We start from the raw sequence: 16,831 nt of genomic DNA on the forward strand, positions 1-16,831 counted from the left end.
AAAAACATACTGAAAGTGCTAAAAAAAAAATCAAGTAAAACCTACTGTTAAAATTCTCACATAAAGAAGGAAAAATCATAGAATCTTAGAATGGCCTGGGTTGGAAAGGACCTTAAAGAACAACTTGTTCCAAGCCCCCTGCCACGGACAGGGACACCTTCCACTAGACCAGGTTACTCAGAGCTCCATCCAATCTGGTCTTGAACACTTCCAAGGATGGGGCAGCCACAGCTTCTCTGGGCAACTTGTGCCAGGGCCTCACCACCCTCACATGGGAGAATTTTTTTCCTAATACCTAATCTAAACCTACTCCCTTTTAGTTTGAAGCAGTTCCCCCTTGTCCTGTAAAAAGTCTCCATCTTTCTCGTTGGCTCCCTTCAGGGACTGGAAGGCCACAATGACGTCACCCAAAGCTTCTCTTTTCCAGGCTGAATATACCCAGTTCTCTCAGCCTTTGAAGTTGCTCATCAGTTATTGAAATAATTTTATTTATTGTTTAACTAGGAAGCAAATGCATCTATAGATTGAGGTTTAGATATTTTTTTAGTCCTTCGTGGCTAGGACCATACTGTTACATAGCTGTACTTTTGGGGTTGAGATCCTATGTAAATCAGCGAAAGCATTGGGACTTTATTTCTAAATCTTTTATATGTTATTTTTCATGCAGGACAAGAATAGATTATTATTTATTTTCAAGTTCTGATACATGAATAGTAGATTTGTAAAAAAGCATACCCTTTATATACACAGTATATACTTAGAAGGTGACACATAAGATTGTTCAGCAGTAAGGAACATATTTTCCCATGCTTTTAAAGCTTCAACAAGCTCTGGTCCAACCTGAGACTTTGCAAATCAGACTTGTCCTAGACTGGCTGCTCTCAGATTCCACAGTTAACATACGTTAAGAGACAAAAGATCTATAGTTGGACTGTACATGAGGGAAAACAGCATTCATTTTTTCCTTCTAAAACAGTTAATTCTAAAAATTCAGATGGTAATATTATGCAATACTCTGCACAGAGTGGGAGGTGCAGCATACATATGCTCAAGTATGTGGTACACTCTATAAAAAGTGTAGGAGCCTCTGCAGTTCCTATCTCACCGCTTAGCTGCAAATGTAACTTCTTCCTTGTTTATTCCTCTCCGTCCCTCTCTCTGTCCTTTTACCCGCTCACACTTCTGCGTGTTAGGAGGCCATCTGGACCTTAAGTGTTGGTCTAGGAAATAAATACAGGCTCTTGCTATTTACATTGTTTGTTTGATGTTGCTTGTTTAGGGGCAGAGTGGCAGAAACAAAGCCACAGATTCTTTGGCACCTGGCAATGCTCCAGGACGTTTTGTGGGATCCCACGCCTCCTGCAAAAAACTGAGTGCAAGATGAAGACACCCCAATGAGCCTGTCTCCCGTGGCCTGGGGGCTACCGGCTGCAGGACATCGCCTAGCATGATACCCTAGCTCTCAGACAAACCCCACCCGCGAGGCTGGATGCGGAGAGGGGGCAGGGGAGGAGCGGGGGCAGTGCTCTCCGGCCGCCAAGGCCAGAGGCGGGTGCCGGGAGGCCGCGGTTCCCCGGTGCTCTGTGCCCCGTCAGGCGCGGAGGGGGAAAGGGGCGGGAGCAGACCTTTCCTAAGCCATGAGGCCACCGGGTACGGACACCCCCCCCACCTTCCCGTCACCGCAAGCCCCCGGGGGCCTCCCGTTCCGTGCGGCCCGAGTGTGGGAAGGGACCGGGGAGGGGCGGGCAGTGCCTGTCCGCGAAGGAAGCGGAGCCCGGAGCCCCCTCCCCTGCCTGGCCGCTGCCTTTCTCCACCGCTCGGCCGGCCCGCGCTGCCGCCGCCACCGCCGCCTCCATCTTGAGCGTGTGTCCCCTGCTCCCCCCCCCCGCCTCCACAGCACCGAGAGCGTCGGGGGCGCTGGAGCCCCGGGGGGGGGGGGGCGGGGGGGAGGTGAGGGTGGTGGGGGGCGAAGCGGCACCGGGGCCGGAGCGGCAGCGGCGGGAGCAGCGGCGGCAACGGCATGAGAAGGCGGCGCTGAGGAGACGGCGGCAGCCGGAGCGGACGGAGCCGACATCTTGTGCCCTCCCCTCCCGCCGCCAGCTGGGTGAGCCCGTCCGCCCCAGGGGGGAGGGGAGGGGAGGCGGAGAGGATTAAAAAAGAAAAAAAAAAAGGAAAGAAAAAAAAGAAAAAAAAGAAAAACAACAAAAAAATTCCCCCCAAAGGAGGCGGCGGCAACGGTGGAGACGCCGCGTCCGCGGCGCGCTGAGCCGGCCAGGTAAAGCGCTGCGTGGGAGACCGCGACACCCTTCCTTCAGGGGGTCTCTCCTCCCTCACACCCCCGCGCCAGGGTCGCGGGAAGGTGACCGGGCGGGCGGGAAAGAGCTGGGGGAGCACGGTGCGCTGCATCCTGCGGGCCCTTCTTGCATGCCCGCTCTGCCCCCGCGCGGAGGGAGCGGCTCGCGGGCACTCGCGGAGGAGGGGGCGGCGGCGGCGGCGAGCGCCTGGGGACGGGGAACGGACAGCGCTGTGTAAGCCGACCCCCCCCCTTATCGCCATCTTGGCCCCCCTTCTTCGCGGCGTCGCGGGGGCACCGCCCACCTTCTCCTACGCTATTGGCCCAGGAGGGGCCAAGCGCACCCTCTTTTAGTCCCGCGAAGTCTTGCGTTGCTATTGGTTTTGGAGCTGGGATGTACGGCGGCGACAGCCAATCGCCTTCCAGCCCTGCCGCGCGCTCCTTCGCTCGCCGCTCTGGCCCCTCTCCTTGGAGAGTGTTCTCGCTCCTCGGGGAGCGGAGGTCTCGCCTGGGCATGGCCCGGTGCTGGGCACCGGCGAGGGTCGTCGCAGGCACCCGCCGCGCCTTTTCCTCTCCCGGGGTCGGCTTCATTTTTGTCCGAGTCCCTGCTGTGTCCTGACCCAGATCGCTGCCTGCTACTGGAGTTCCTGCAGGAATCCCGTGTCCCTCGCTGCACAGGATAGCTCCTGAGAAGAGCTCCCGCCGGCACCTGACAGCTCATGGCACGTCATAGTTCCCTCGGTTGCTGCTGAGGCCAGAAACAGCTCATGGCATATCACATTTCACTCGGAGCACTGCTGCTGAGGCCAGACACAGCTCATGGCACACACCATCTGTCGCTGAGCCCAGACATTACCTTAAACTTTATCCACAGCCTGTTTCACAACCCTCTCCTCTGGAAGGAGGTCTTCTCTTGCAGTCTGGTGCATCTCCTGTCAGCTTGATTTGGTTACAGAAGTACCAGGGGATCGATAAAGACGTTTATGTGTGCCAAGGCAGGCAGTTCTCTGTTACATCTGTTGAGCACTGACACACTGTTGTAGGCATCAGTGTGGGTGTCGGGAGTATAAACCCTTGGCAGGTGCATGAAGGGAATATGAGCCCGTGGTAAGTGCAGACACAGCAGGAACGTGGAGGGGTGTTGTCGAGGGTGGCAGGAGTTTAAACAGCATTTTGATTGGCAAAAGGTGGAAAGGGGGCTGCAACGGTTCCAGGTTGTTTCTTTCCTCTGGCATCTGTTGCTTTTGTTTTGCAGATGTGTTTCTTAAATAGCTCCATGGGTTTCTGTTCCCCATTGCACAGGAGTAGGTTTTAAATCCCAGCAAACAGCCACAAGTGGCAGAGCTGGGTGACTGATGGTGCAGGAGAGCAATGCTGAGGAACGTCTCCAGACCTCGTATTTGACGTGTCCCAAAGAAAGGCAGTCTTTGGTGACAACAAACCCCAAACTGTTTAGGACTGTACGAGCTATAGCCACTGCCAGTAGTCATGGTGTGCCAGAGTTGAACGAGAGCCGCTTTGCTCACATCTGCTGCTGCTCACTAAGGTCCAGGTGGCCTTCTTGCTGCAAGTCACTGAAGTTCTTCATTGTTGAGGGACCCAGTTCTTCACTGGGATCACCAAGCCATGCCTGGAAAGGGCCAGGAAACTCCCCCACTGCCTTGAACTCCAGCCTTGTGTCCTCTGCACGTTAGCAAAGAAACTTGGTGCTCTAAAGTAAATTCTTGGTTGTTCAGTGTGGGAAGGCTAGAAGGAAGGACTGCAGCATGAAGGAGAGTTGGGAAGGAGACTGAGGCCTTCTGCAATGTGAGATGGTGCTTCTGACTCTTGGAAATGGCCGATGCAGTACTGCATGGGTGTAAATCACAGCAACATTTTGCCTTTCCTTTAGAGGACTCATTTGTGTCAGATATTCCAGGCTGTGTGTATAATAGGGGCCTATATTGTGGTGTTGTTCGATACATGTTGATGTCTTCAGGTTTTTTCAGTGGAGCTTTTGACCCCTTTGTAATAAATTTAAGTGTCCTGGCGATGGGCTTGGTTGCCTTTTGCAGCCCTCCCAGGCATCTCTTGCCTACAGGTGTAAAAGCTGCTGCTCAGGAGAATTGAACCACTCCTGAATGAACTCCTGGGGTGGAGTTAAGTTAATTCCCAGCAGCTTTATGTATTGTAGCCACCTTGTTTGCTCAGTTGTATTCTCTAGGAACTTCACACCCTGCTCCTGGTGCAATATCCAGCGGAAGTGGGTGATGGGAGGGTTTTGGAAAGCTTTGAGCATACTATGGCAATAGTCAGAGCATGACTGAACTTTCTGCATTCACATCAGCAACCTTTGTCCATGGTAGGATGTAAAATCAGCATGAGCTGAAATAGCATTTAACCTCACCAGTGTCAAGTGTCTTTAGCATTTCAGTGTGCATGGGTGCTGTTTGCAGAGGGATTCTTTTTTATGTGTAGCTGGGAGGTGCTCTCAAATGTGCCAGGGAGATCAAAACATGCCTAGGTTGTTGCTTAGAAATTTCTGTTGTTGTAGACAGGGTCATAGTGTTCAGCTCAGTGGGTCTGAGTTCATTTCATTGCTGCTTTCAAAGTTTTTTTTATGGGTAGCTGTGTCTCTCCTCATATCTGGGTGCATGTATTATCCCAGGTACTCATCTCTTGCTGGCAGCAATTTCCATGCCATTTGAGATGCTTCTTCATAATGCTAAGTAATTGTGTATTTTACAAATGGGTTGTTTTATGGCAGTTGGTGGAAAGACCACTTTGAGTAATTTTTCTAGAAATACATTGATTTTTTTGCTAAAGGAGCCCTGTACCCTTATTTTTCCCATCAACAGATAAAATAGCCCTTCCTTCAGGAGCTTGTTTCACTGAAATTTGCTTGTCCCTCAGCAAGTGGCTAATACCTCATTTTTCCTGAATAAAATATTAATTATGAGTGCAGTCAGCTCATAATAATTACTTCATCCTCTAATATATTTTTGCCCATATATCTTTTTGCCTCCAATATCTTCTTTGCTTGTACTGGCCTGAATTGGAAGAGAGCTGTTTGCCAGCGGGATTTTCTGTTTGGTTTTTTTTTTTTCATTTGATGATCAAGTTGCCTTTATGCCCTTATTTTCAAATTGTTTTTTCCTACTCATTGAAGCCATTGGAGCTCAGCTAGGACAAGTGCAGTTGAGTGTCTGTGGTCTGTGGATCAAGTGACTGATTAAAGGTTTAAGACAAACATCCCAAAATTTGTGGTACCTATATTTGCAGGTAGAAATTGTCATCTCATATTTTACACCTGAAATAAAATTGTGTTTAGAGGTTCCATCACTATGGGTATGCTTACTGAAACTGGCACCTGCAGCTTATTTCTGTGGATGCAAGGAAGAGTTTGAAAACCTATCCCAGAGCCTGTTTGTTTCTTAATACACATGTTGTGTCATGGCTTAATCTCATGGTTCACAGAAACAGTACTTGAAAAATGTGTTGCTCCTGGAATTTGTTGCTTCTTTCTGGAATAAGCTTGGACTTCTTGTAGGTCCTACTCCTGTGAGGTGCTGCTTGCTCTGACTCACGTGATAGAGAGTCTCTGGAGCTATGCCCTTCATAGAGCACAAATAATGTATTGGCTAACTACAAATTGTGGGTTTATAGTGTGTTTTCTTGTCTATGGGTCCCACAGAAAGGGACTGAATGTGGGATTGCTTTAAATAAGGGTGAGGTGCAGGTTCAGGCCTCTGCATAGCAACAGATAAGCTCTGGGCTGGCCTATCTTCTCGAGGAGAATTTACATTTGCTTTTCTTTGTCTACTTTTCGACTTCTTTCAGACTCAGCTCATTTCTTTCCATAACTCATGTTCCCATTGTTGACCCTCCTTTCTTGCTTGCGTTACTCACTTGGCTTTCTTTCTGCTTTCCCTCTTTGCTAGCTCCCTTCTTCGCCCTCAGATCACTGAGCTCTGCCATGTTTGCATCCTCCCCCAGATCATCTCGCCAGCTGTGGGCTTCTCCTCTGTTCCCCTTTGACAGGCACCTCCTTAACGTCAGGAACCGACTCTCAACTAATTATCTGGGTTGCTGATTAGCAGTTTGCGAGGACAGAGATGGCCTGGGCTTTTTGTTAAGGCTCTGAGCAAATACCATTGCATGGTTCCTGGTGTGGTCTGGAAGCTGCCTTGCTGTTTTCCTGCTTGTACCCCTGTGGATTCTCCATGCAGAACTGGCTTAAGTGCATGAATGTGAATTATGACTCGAGAGGGGCTAACGCTGAGCCAGAGCTACTACGTCCATTTGGATCCATGCTGCTTGTTTCCATGCTTGTTCCCCTTCACTTCCTCCTTGATCCCACTGAAGAGCAGAAGGGACACACATCTGGTATCTGATATATTGTTTGGTTCGTCCTCTGGTTCTGTTTGTGACCCATTTGCATGTTGGGAAGGACACAGTCTGTTCAGCATACAGTATCTGGAGAGCGGTGTGAGGAACAGCTACATCTGAGAGAGAAAGAAAAGCAAAGTTGGAGGATGATTTTTCATTATAGAACTTTTTGCATCTGCAGTGTTGGAACAGAAGAATTGGTGGTGGCAACCCTTAGGTGTGGAACCTGGAGGAGCTCCCTCCTGGACTGAAGGAGAAGTGCTAGTTTTGTCATTTGGAGCTCAGTGACAAAAAAAAAAAATAATTGGGAACTGCTTTTATAAGACCTGAACAGTGCATTCCTTTTCAACTAGAAAACATCCAGCACATTTTGTGTGCTATTTGGGATATAAAAGTCACAGGCAAAAGAACAGAGAGGAACTCATTGGCTTGTGTGACCTTAATATGCGAATGGTGCAAGCAGATGTGATAAGTAGTATCTGAATTTCAGAGGATCTGAATGTTTGACTGATCTGAATGCACAGCAGACTGTATACCGTACTGTAAAATTATTTTGAGCTCTTCTCACTGGTGATATGGTGGTACATACATCTCCTGAGTTGCAAATAGAGAAAGTTGGAGGGTGCTGTGCATTGCTCTGATACACAGTGCAAGAAATGGTTGATACAGCAATTACCTGCTTGTATCTAAGCAGGTGTAAAGACTCAGCAGGCCTGAAACTGCTGAAGTCTCTAGTAGAAATTTGCACTATTGCAGTGTTGAGTGAGTTTTTCAGTCTGCACTGTTTCTTGCTTGTATCCTTGTCTTACACTGTCCTCTGTCCTGTTTTGTTACAGGGTCTCTGGACCACAGTGATGAGGAAGCCTCGAAGGAGGTCCCGACAGAACTTGGAGGGGAGGCGTTCTCCCTCGCCCTACAGCCTCAAGTGCTCCCCGACTCGAGAGACGCTGACATATGCTCAGGCCCAGCGGATTGTGGAGGTGGACATCGATGGGCGGCTTCATCGCATCAGCATCTACGATCCCTTAAAACTCATCACAGAGGATGAGTTGACTGCCCAGGACATTACTGAGTGCAACAGCAACAAGGAAAACAGTGAGCAGCCCCTTTTGCCTTCCAAATCTAAGAAAACAACTTCCAAAGGCAAGAAGAAGGAGTCCTGCTCCAAACATGCACCAGGGACATCTTTACACTTACCCCAACCCAACTTCCGTGTACTGGACTCTTTCAGCCAGCCAGATGCCCCTCCTCTTCCTGCTGCCTACTACCGGTACTTGGAAAAGCCTCCTGAAGACCTTGATGTAGAAGTGGAGTATGACATGGATGAGGAGGATCTGGCATGGCTGGAAATGGTCAACGAGAAAAGAAGGGCTGATGGTTATGGAACAGTTTCTGCTGACACTTTTGAGCTGCTGGTGGATCGATTGGAAAAGGAGTCATACCTTGAGAGCCGGAACAACGGGGCTCAGCAGTCCCTCATTGATGAGGACGCCTTCTGCTGTGTCTGCATGGACGATGAGTGTCACAACAGTAATGTCATTCTGTTCTGTGATATCTGCAATCTGGCCGTGCACCAGGAGTGTTACGGTGTGCCCTATATCCCTGAGGGGCAGTGGCTTTGTCGCTGCTGTTTACAGTCCCCTTCTCGCCCTGTGGATTGTGTCCTTTGCCCGAACAAAGGGGGAGCCTTCAAGCAGACTAGTGATGGCCGCTGGGCTCACGTGGTTTGTGCCATCTGGATCCCAGAGGTCTGCTTTGCAAACACTGTTTTCCTGGAGCCCATTGAAGGGATCAACAACATCCCTCCAGCTCGGTGGAAGCTCACATGCTGTATCTGCAAGCAGAAGGGCATGGGAGCTGCTATTCAATGCCACAAGGTGAACTGTTACACTGCTTTCCATGTCACCTGTGCCCAGAGGGCTGGTCTCTTCATGAAGATTGAACCCATGAGGGAGACCAGCATCAACGGCACGACATTCACTGTGCGCAAGACTGCCTATTGTGAGAGTCATTCCCCACCTGGGATGGTAAAAAAGTGGTCTCCAGCTGCTAGTGGTGATGGGCAGGAGGACACTGTGAAGGAGAAGGGAGAGGAGGAAGCCAATTCTGCCCCTTCCAAAGGGTCTCTGAAAAAGAACCAAGTGAAATTGAAGCAAAAGATCAAAAAGGAGCCTGGTGATGTAACCAAATGGCGTTCATCTGTGCCCATGGTGACCATCACACAAATTCCCTCTTACAGGTGAGTGTTGCAGGTTTAAGGAAGGAGTTGAACAGCTGGAGCTGAACAGGATCTGTTTTAAGGACTCAGTCCCTGTCATTGTTGAACTTGGAAACACTGAGTCTTCAGTCAGGGCCTAGCAATAAATATTGCTGTGTCCAGAGTGCTCTGCAGCATAATTCCTGACTGGCTTTCTTCTATGTGAGTCTCACTGGCATATTGTGCTTTTCTTGCTTTGCCAAGCAGCCATCCTAGACTGTTGTGTAACACAGATTTCATGGTGGTCCCTAACAGCAAACACCCATCTGGCATGAAGGTGTTTTTAAAATACTTCAGGCATTACAGGTTGGTAGGCAGGTAGGGGTCATCCCACTATTGACCTTTTTTAAGTCTCATTTCATAATTTCTTAATTTCTCCTTTTATTACAGAGCATGTCAAACCTGTCAGTGTTGCAAGCAGCTTTGAATTTGACTGTTTATTTTTTCTTCCAGCTCTTCCTCGTGCAGAACTAGGTAGTGCTGAATTTTTGTTTGGTGCCTTAGGAAGTGTGTTGATGTGTTGCTGGTATTTTAATAAATAGGCGTTGGAAACTGCTGATAAGGCACCATGTATAATCTAAGAATGGTAAGCAAGGGTTAAAATAGGTGATATATTATTACTGGGCTCCTTTCAAGACTCCAGCTTAGTAAAATCAGGCTTAAATGCCCCCTGGAAAGTTCTTAACACGGAAAGTAGTTTTGAAATTAAGGCTTGGAGCTGAATTGGTAATTGCTTACCTTGACAGTGCTGGGGCAAGTGCTTGGTGAGACCCTCCAGCCAAGTTGCTACTAACACAGGGATATATTGTGAAAAGTAGGCACATATGTATTCATGCTGAGGAGATCCCAGATCGTACCAGTTTATGTTTATTTCAGAGTGTGCTTGACACAGCACTGCAAAGCCTCATCGGGAAACCGCAGAGTCACAATTGCTTTGCACTTGGCTCTATGACACCTCTTTGCTTCCTTCAGGCTGAACAAAATTTGCAGTGGGCTCTCCCTCCAGAGGAAGAACCAGTTCATGCAGAGGCTCCACAACTACTGGCTGCTGAAGCGGCAAGCGAGGAATGGGGTGCCCCTGATCCGGCGCCTGCACTCACATCTCCAGTCCCAGCGGAACACAGAGCAGGTACTGGTCCCCAGCTGAACACTCATGGGAGGATGGAGAGCTCGCATTCCGGGGGAAGATGTGCTTGGCACTTGGCTGAGGAGGGCATTAAGGGTGAAAGGATCGGAGGCCTGATTTAAGTGTCTTCTGGTCTCCTCGGTATGCTCATGCCTGAAGAACTGAGCTAGTATATTAGTGGGATATCCATTATGCCACTAAAATTTGTGTTGATGAGTCTGCAGGTGGGAGTTTTTCCCCTGAGTTAGGAGACCCAGGATTGCACAAGGGTGTGATGGACCCTTGGTGGACTGATCTCTTAGATGATTTATAAAATCACATTTCTTGCGAGTGATTAAAGAAAATGGGTGTTAGCTCCAGAGTTTTGGCCAAATTCCAGTTTGGGTCATTCTTCCTGCAGCTTCAATTTCTGCCCGTCCCGTGCACATTCATATGGAAGTTTAGACATAATCATCAGCTCTGGACTCCTTTGCTTCCTCCTCTGAGCTGGTGTCTAGAGTCACTCGATCTCGATGCTATTAAGCTGCACTGCATTTGGCATGAGAAGTAGTTGGTGAACCAATGAAGCAGTTGGACTCTATCCTCTAACATAGCCTGTCAGTAGGTATTGTGTACAATGCGCACGTATATTTTTACTATAGTTGGGGGAATTTATAGACCTTTCATTTGCAAGAAGACTGCCCTGGGTGATAAATAAAAAAATTATTTCCCACTTATCAGCGTGGAGCTTGGGAAAGTGCAGCATTTCCTTGGTGTATTACATTGGCAATTTACTGTATGTAAGTTCTTAAAAACAAATGTCCTATTAATATAAGCCGTGAAGATCTTGTATAGCAATTGTCTTCTTGGGAATTGTGTGAAAGTGTATGCGCTTCATGTATATCATCCAAGCCATTAAGAAAGCTACAGATTTAGGGGAGGAAGGGTGATTTTGTTGAGAAGCCACTGAACTTGGATAGGTTTTCTGTCTTGGAAGGTGTGAGCTCATCTCCTAGTGTTGGCTGTTCCTTTGTATTTTGGCAAATGTCTTTCCATGGCTCTATTTCTTATTGGTTACAAGGAGGATAATAATAGCTCCTTCCTCCCCTGCTTTTGGTCACCTTGCCTTTATATTGTAAATGCTTTGGGCTGCTGCTTCAATGCACAGCAGCCAACAGAAAAATTTCCAGCCTCTGTAATAAACTTGGATATAAAACCTGGGAGGGTGTAAATGACCATGCACTGAAGTGTGTTCCCAGAGCGTAGCTACAGTATAACTTAGGCTAACTTCAGAGATAATATAAAATCTAGAAAGACTGATGTTGTGTTTGTTACAGCTACATGCTGTAGAAAGGAGGGGACATAGTCTAAACAAGAGGTAAGTGAATAGGAGGAAGAGGAGAGCAATTCAGTGGGGATGCCTAGAAAAAGAAGGAAACACAGGAAGCCAGTTGTGTTTTTTATCTCACCCCACTGCTGTATCTTACAGAAGGAGCAGGATGAGAAGACCAGTGCAGTGAAGGAAGAGCTGAAGTACTGGCAAAAACTGCGGCATGACTTGGAGCGGGCTCGTCTGCTCATTGAGCTGATCCGTAAGAGGGAAAAACTCAAACGGGAGCAGGTGAGTAGTTTTGGCTGTTGAGTTGCTGCACTTAACTTCAGCCCCATGCAAGCACTCTGTGCTGCAGGAGACAGAGGAGGAACACAACAGTTTTTCTTGAGCCTTTTCCTCTTTTCATAGAGTCTGACTGTTGGGTGCGCAGAACTCTCTCTCCCTGTGTCAGTCACAGGTTTGCACTGTGCAGCCTCTGCCCTCAGAACCAGGGCTGGGCTGCAAAGTGCTGGGAAAATGTATTTGCATAACTAATAGTGGATTTGATTTCTGACCTACAGCATCCCTTCTATTTCTGGGCAAGGGTTTTGCAGAGTAGAAGTTAGATCTCCTTTCATGATAATTTCAGGAGTTTGGTAACACCTACTCCAGAGAAGGGTCTAAATCACAATTCAGCTCTTGATCTCTAAAGCTAAAAATTCCTGTCATTTGTCTTTTATGTACATTTTTTGGATGAAAAAGTTTTATGATGGAGACACTTTACTAAATTTTCCAGTTTGCTCTTTGAGCTGTGTGCGTATCTCCAAAGTTGCACCAGTGAAGGTTGCTTCCCATGCTTGCCAGCTTTTCCTGTTGAGGGTCTTTGCTCGCCTTTGGTTGCTGCACCCTCGACAATGCTCTCTGGCAGGAGTATCTTCAAGGACAGCTTCATGAAAGGCTCACCTTGCATACAGTGAGCCCTTACACGTGTCCTCAGGCCTTGCCTGGGTGCTTTCAGGCTGTCTGCAGGGAGCCAGGCAGAGGGAAAGCAGCATTCTCTGTGATCACAGCTCCTCTGCAAGCAATTTTTTTGTGACCAGAAATTACCCATAGCTTTTCTGGAGTCCTTTTGATGCCAGCACTGCTTCATTTGCTCCATTGTCCTTGATTTACATCAGTAGGTCAGCCCTGCTTGCTGTATGGACATATTTTAGGTAGGAGGATGAAAAAAAAAATCATTCTTGGGCTTTGTTCACCTTTGATATCTTGACATATCCTTGCCACAGCTAAATCTATAAAAGCTTGTGGAAACTATGTTGTGCTTTATAAAACAATAAAATATCACAGAAAAGTGTGTCTAGTTGGAGCTCTATCCCAGCCCACCTTTTAGGTGAGTGGAGAAGGATGCTCCAGAATCATGCATCTTTGTTTGACTTCTTTCCTGTTCTGGGGGAAAAGTGTGGTCTTTATATCTTGTCTTCATTCATTCTCTCACTGATGCTGTCTTGTTGCTTAGCACATCAGTTTGCTTTGTGTAAACAGACTTGCTTACCTTTGCTGTTGGAGTGGTTGATTTAATGACATAACGAGCAATTATAAGATCAAAGAAATTAAAATGTTAAAAGACAAATAAATACTTTTATCCTGTTCCAGTCTTCTTTGAATAGATTTTCAGTACCACAACTTGTTTGCTTGAAATCAAATAGTATTGGAGACTTCATAAGGGATATGAGAAACTGTATTAGGAATTTGCAGACATCAAACCACCGTTGTTTTTTGGCTTCTGCCTGAAGTCTGAGAGCTTATATCTTAAACTTTATTTATGCTCTATAGTCTAATTATGGATGTTGTTGTTCATGTAAACGCCTGCATACTTTCAACTTTTGTATATTGTTGCTAATTGGCATAATAATAATATCTTGAGGCAGGGAGTTATACAGGATAATTTACCAAGTGTGAAAAGCCTCTGCCTGTTTTCATTTTCAGTTGTAGTATCTTTTAATTTTCGGGGGGTTCCTCCTGTTTTGACTTGACGAGATTGAATAAACAGGAGTTCCTCATATATAAAAGGATTGGACTGTGCAGTTAGACTCTGTAAAGTGCTGTCTGCTGATGTACATCCTGCACATGGAGAGCACAATGCGTTTGCCAGAAGTTCTACAGCAATGAGTCTACCAGGCTAGTGGTATGCCGACCTGAGGTTTCCACCACTGAGTAGAGCCGGGGTGATGATTCAGAAGAAACTGGAGGGAAACACCACTTACGTATCCTGTCCTCCGTAACTGTGCTCATCACTGTTTTCTCATTCCTAGGTCAAGGTTCAGCAGGCTGCTATGGAGCTACAGCTGACCCCTTTCAATGTCCTTCTGCGCACAACACTGGATCTACTGCAGGAGAAGGATGCTGCCCAGATCTTCACAGAGCCTGTTAACCTGAATGAGGCAAGTCTCTTTCCTAGAGGTGTCTAGTGGGTTGTAGATAAGATATTGCTGAGCAGAGGGTCATGTGCTGTCATAACCCTAGAAGCATAAACTACCTTGTCCCAAGCTCCTGGTGGACTAAAGAATATCTGAAAAAGGACTCATGATGTGAGTATCCCTCCGGGCCAAAAAAGGGCATTTTTTTCTGGAAACTTTAGCACATGTTGTACAAGTAATGTTTTGCAGAGCCAGGGTGTGTCTGCCTTGACTGGGTGACACAGAAATGAATTTCTGGCGCTGCCCCTTGCCAGTGGAAAGGGCATTTAGAGTGCTTATGATGGATGCACTCTAGTTGGCTAGTAAATGGTTTTTGTAATTGTACAGGTTTTATATGTTTAGGTTCCAGATTACCTGGAATTCATTTCCAACCCAATGGATTTTTCCACCATGAGGCGGAAGCTGGAGTCCCACCTGTACCGAACATTGGATGAGTTTGAGGAAGACTTTAACCTTATAGTTACCAACTGCATGAGGTATAATGCTAAAGACACGATTTTCCACCGAGCAGCTGTCCGGCTCAGAGACTTCGGAGGAGCGATATTGCGTCACGCACGGCGGCAGGCTGAAAGCATTGGCTTTGACACTGGTGTGGGGATTCACCTGCCTGAGTCACCCAAAACCGAGGACTTTTACTGCTTTTCTTGGGAGGATGGTGAGTACTTATTATCATTTTTTTCTCAGGCAGATCATAATTTTTGTTCTGAGCATGTCTTTCAGCCTGCACAGAAATCACAGCCATCATTCTACATACAAGACTTTTCCTATCCATCTGTTTACCTAGGCATATATCTAACTCCTTTAGAGACTCAGAGAGCAGGATTTCAAGTGAGCTGGGCACTCTGAGCTAGGTGCAGCTTAGCTCCAGCTCTCTTAGGGCATGTCTGTCTCGGAAGAGCCTTGTAAACTGCTCGTGCTCTTTGATTTGTGCTGTGCCTGTAGTACAAACTTGCTATTTTACAAAGCAGCGCAAAGGTGGATGTAGGATTTTTTGCTCTAGGGAAAGCTCATGCATTTCTTTGTATTGTAAATTGGCAAGGTGTAGAGCCACTGGGTTAAATGGAGCACTGAGGTCTGGGAGGGGGTGATGGGGCAGTCAAAGTAGTGGAACCCAATCAATCCTTCTAGCTGAGACTTCCCATTCCTAACATGGTTGCATCCATTCCTACAGCCCTCTTGAGATGCAGCTCCAAAGCATTGGTTGAATAACTTGGCTAAACTTAGTACAGAATACTTAGGCCAATATGAAGCACTCAGAGCTTGCAGTCTGCCATCTGCTTCCTAAATGTTGAAGCTCTCTTGGGTACAGATGGAGAGTCATTGTAAAATTTGTGTTGGTGTACGATAGTATGTCTTTCAGCTCTCTGTCCTGCTCCTTTGGAGGCCAGCCCTTCAACAGAGCCAGAGGAATGGCAAACGTTATGTTTTGACCAGTTCTGTTTGTGGTCTGATTTTGTCATTTTATCTGACAACGAAGTAGGTTTCTGACAAGGACCTAGACTGTGAACTGTTCTGTGTGGGGTGCAAACACGTCCTTTCACTGTGGTCCCTGGGACAGTAAGGGGAACTAAAGGGCAGTGCAAGTTAAATCAGCTGCTTTTTGCCCAAAGGAAGGAAGTCAGAACTCCAAAGTTAATGATTGCTAAATCCCCAGACTAAAGCGATTGATTCATGAATAGCATCAAAGGGAGTGAAGTGTGGCAGTGGTCCCAGATGCTTCTTCAAGGAGCCTTACTCCTTCCCTTCACTGTTACAATCTCTTTTGATGCAGTGGATAACATCCTCCTCCCGGAGAACCGAGCTCACCTCTCCTTGGAGGCCCAGCTGAAGGAGCTGCTAGAAAAACTAGACATAGTGAGCACCATGCGGTCCAGTGGTGCACGGACACGACGCATCCGGCTCCTGAGACGGGAGATCAACTCCATTCGGCAGAAACTGGCCCAGCAGCAGAACAAGACCATGGCCAAGGGGGAGACTGTGCTGTGGGACCAGAGGCTGGAGAAAACATCAAGGGATGGGGATGAGGAAAGGGAGAAAGGTGAGAGGTTGCAGCAGGATTTTAATTCCAGCTCTCAAGTGCATGTCAGCAGTCAAGACCTGCTGTTTCTCCTGTCTGTGGCCCTGGTGAAAGATGAGAATTGCTGTCTGTAGTTTTGAGAATAAGTCTTTGTCAAATGTTCAGTCAGGTTTTTTACTCCTTTAGCAGATGATGCCAAGCCCCCGCACCCTCCAACCCTGGAGCCCACAGGACCTGTACCCTCCCTCTCGGAGCTAGACTCTCTGCAGGACCCTCCAACACTCAAACCCATCAGTGAAAGTAAGTCCTTGAATCAGCTGCAGAAGAGGGTGGTGTTGGACAGGGAGCTCTTTGACAAGAAGGCTCTGCAGCGGGAGAGCCAAGCCTTCCAGCGCCTGCTCACCAACAACAGCCTGAATGGACTGGCCTTGTCGCCTGCAGACACCCCTGCCAGCCCCTCCTTCAGCAGCGTGGGCCGACGAACATCTGTCCTTTTTAAAAAAGCTAAGAACGGGGTGAAGCTGCAGAGAGGTCTGGACTGCTCCCTGGAAAACAGGGAGGACCGCAGGCAGAGCGGGCAGCTTTCACCCTCCTGCCCTGATGGGGAGCGACAAGCTCGGAAGCGGCCACAGAGCAGAACCTGCAATGAGAGCAATCGAGAAAAGTCACCCAGGCAGGCAGGACAGAGAGGTAAGGAAAGACTGGACGTGGCACTCAGTGCCATGGTCTAGTTGACCTGGTGATGTTAGGTTATGGGTTGGACTTGATGATCTCAGACGTCTTTTCCAACCTGATTGGAAATCCCAGTTCTTTGGGATTTCTTTTCCCTTGGAAACTGTGAGATGGAACCGAGGACATAGAAATCCTGGGGCTGAGTAAAAACTTCTGCATCCAAACTACACACCTGGAACTGACTTTATGCTTAGAAGAAAACATAGGCTTCATGACCAGATGGGCCTGGTGAAAGCTGCATCTCTTCCACATGTTTCTAAAACAGGGCAG

At 47.6% G+C, this 16,831-nt stretch overlaps 1 protein-coding gene across 8 annotated transcripts in view; it reads left to right on the top strand.

The window, feature by feature from the left end:
• BRPF3 (bromodomain and PHD finger containing 3) overlaps positions 1 to 16,831 on the top strand; it is a 32,156-nt gene that overhangs the window by 4,883 nt on the left and 10,442 nt on the right. Inside the window, exons 1-9 of one of the 8 annotated variants that reach the window (XM_027695016.1) lie at positions 1,973 to 2,104; positions 7,498 to 8,900; positions 9,891 to 10,047; positions 11,513 to 11,644; positions 13,648 to 13,776; positions 14,155 to 14,467; positions 15,584 to 15,850; positions 16,016 to 16,129; positions 16,271 to 16,519. In XM_027695016.1, coding sequence (XP_027550817.1) covers positions 7,516 to 8,900; positions 9,891 to 10,047; positions 11,513 to 11,644; positions 13,648 to 13,776; positions 14,155 to 14,467; positions 15,584 to 15,850; positions 16,016 to 16,129; positions 16,271 to 16,519 — 2,746 coding nt within the window. In that variant the 5' untranslated portion in view covers positions 1,973 to 2,104; positions 7,498 to 7,515. Of the gene's footprint in view, positions 1 to 1,552; positions 1,651 to 1,971; positions 2,105 to 2,149; positions 2,276 to 7,497; positions 8,901 to 9,890; positions 10,048 to 11,512; positions 11,645 to 13,647; positions 13,777 to 14,154; positions 14,468 to 15,583; positions 15,851 to 16,015; positions 16,520 to 16,831 lie in introns of those variants that run through there. The other 7 variants (XM_027695014.1, XM_027695017.1, XR_003536171.1 and 4 more) reach the window with 7 other exon arrangements.

Source organism: Neopelma chrysocephalum, unplaced genomic scaffold (assembly GCF_003984885.1).
Source record: "Neopelma chrysocephalum unplaced genomic scaffold, ASM398488v2 Primary Assembly neopelma1_100, whole genome shotgun sequence".
Taxonomy (NCBI): domain Eukaryota; kingdom Metazoa; phylum Chordata; class Aves; order Passeriformes; family Pipridae; genus Neopelma; species Neopelma chrysocephalum.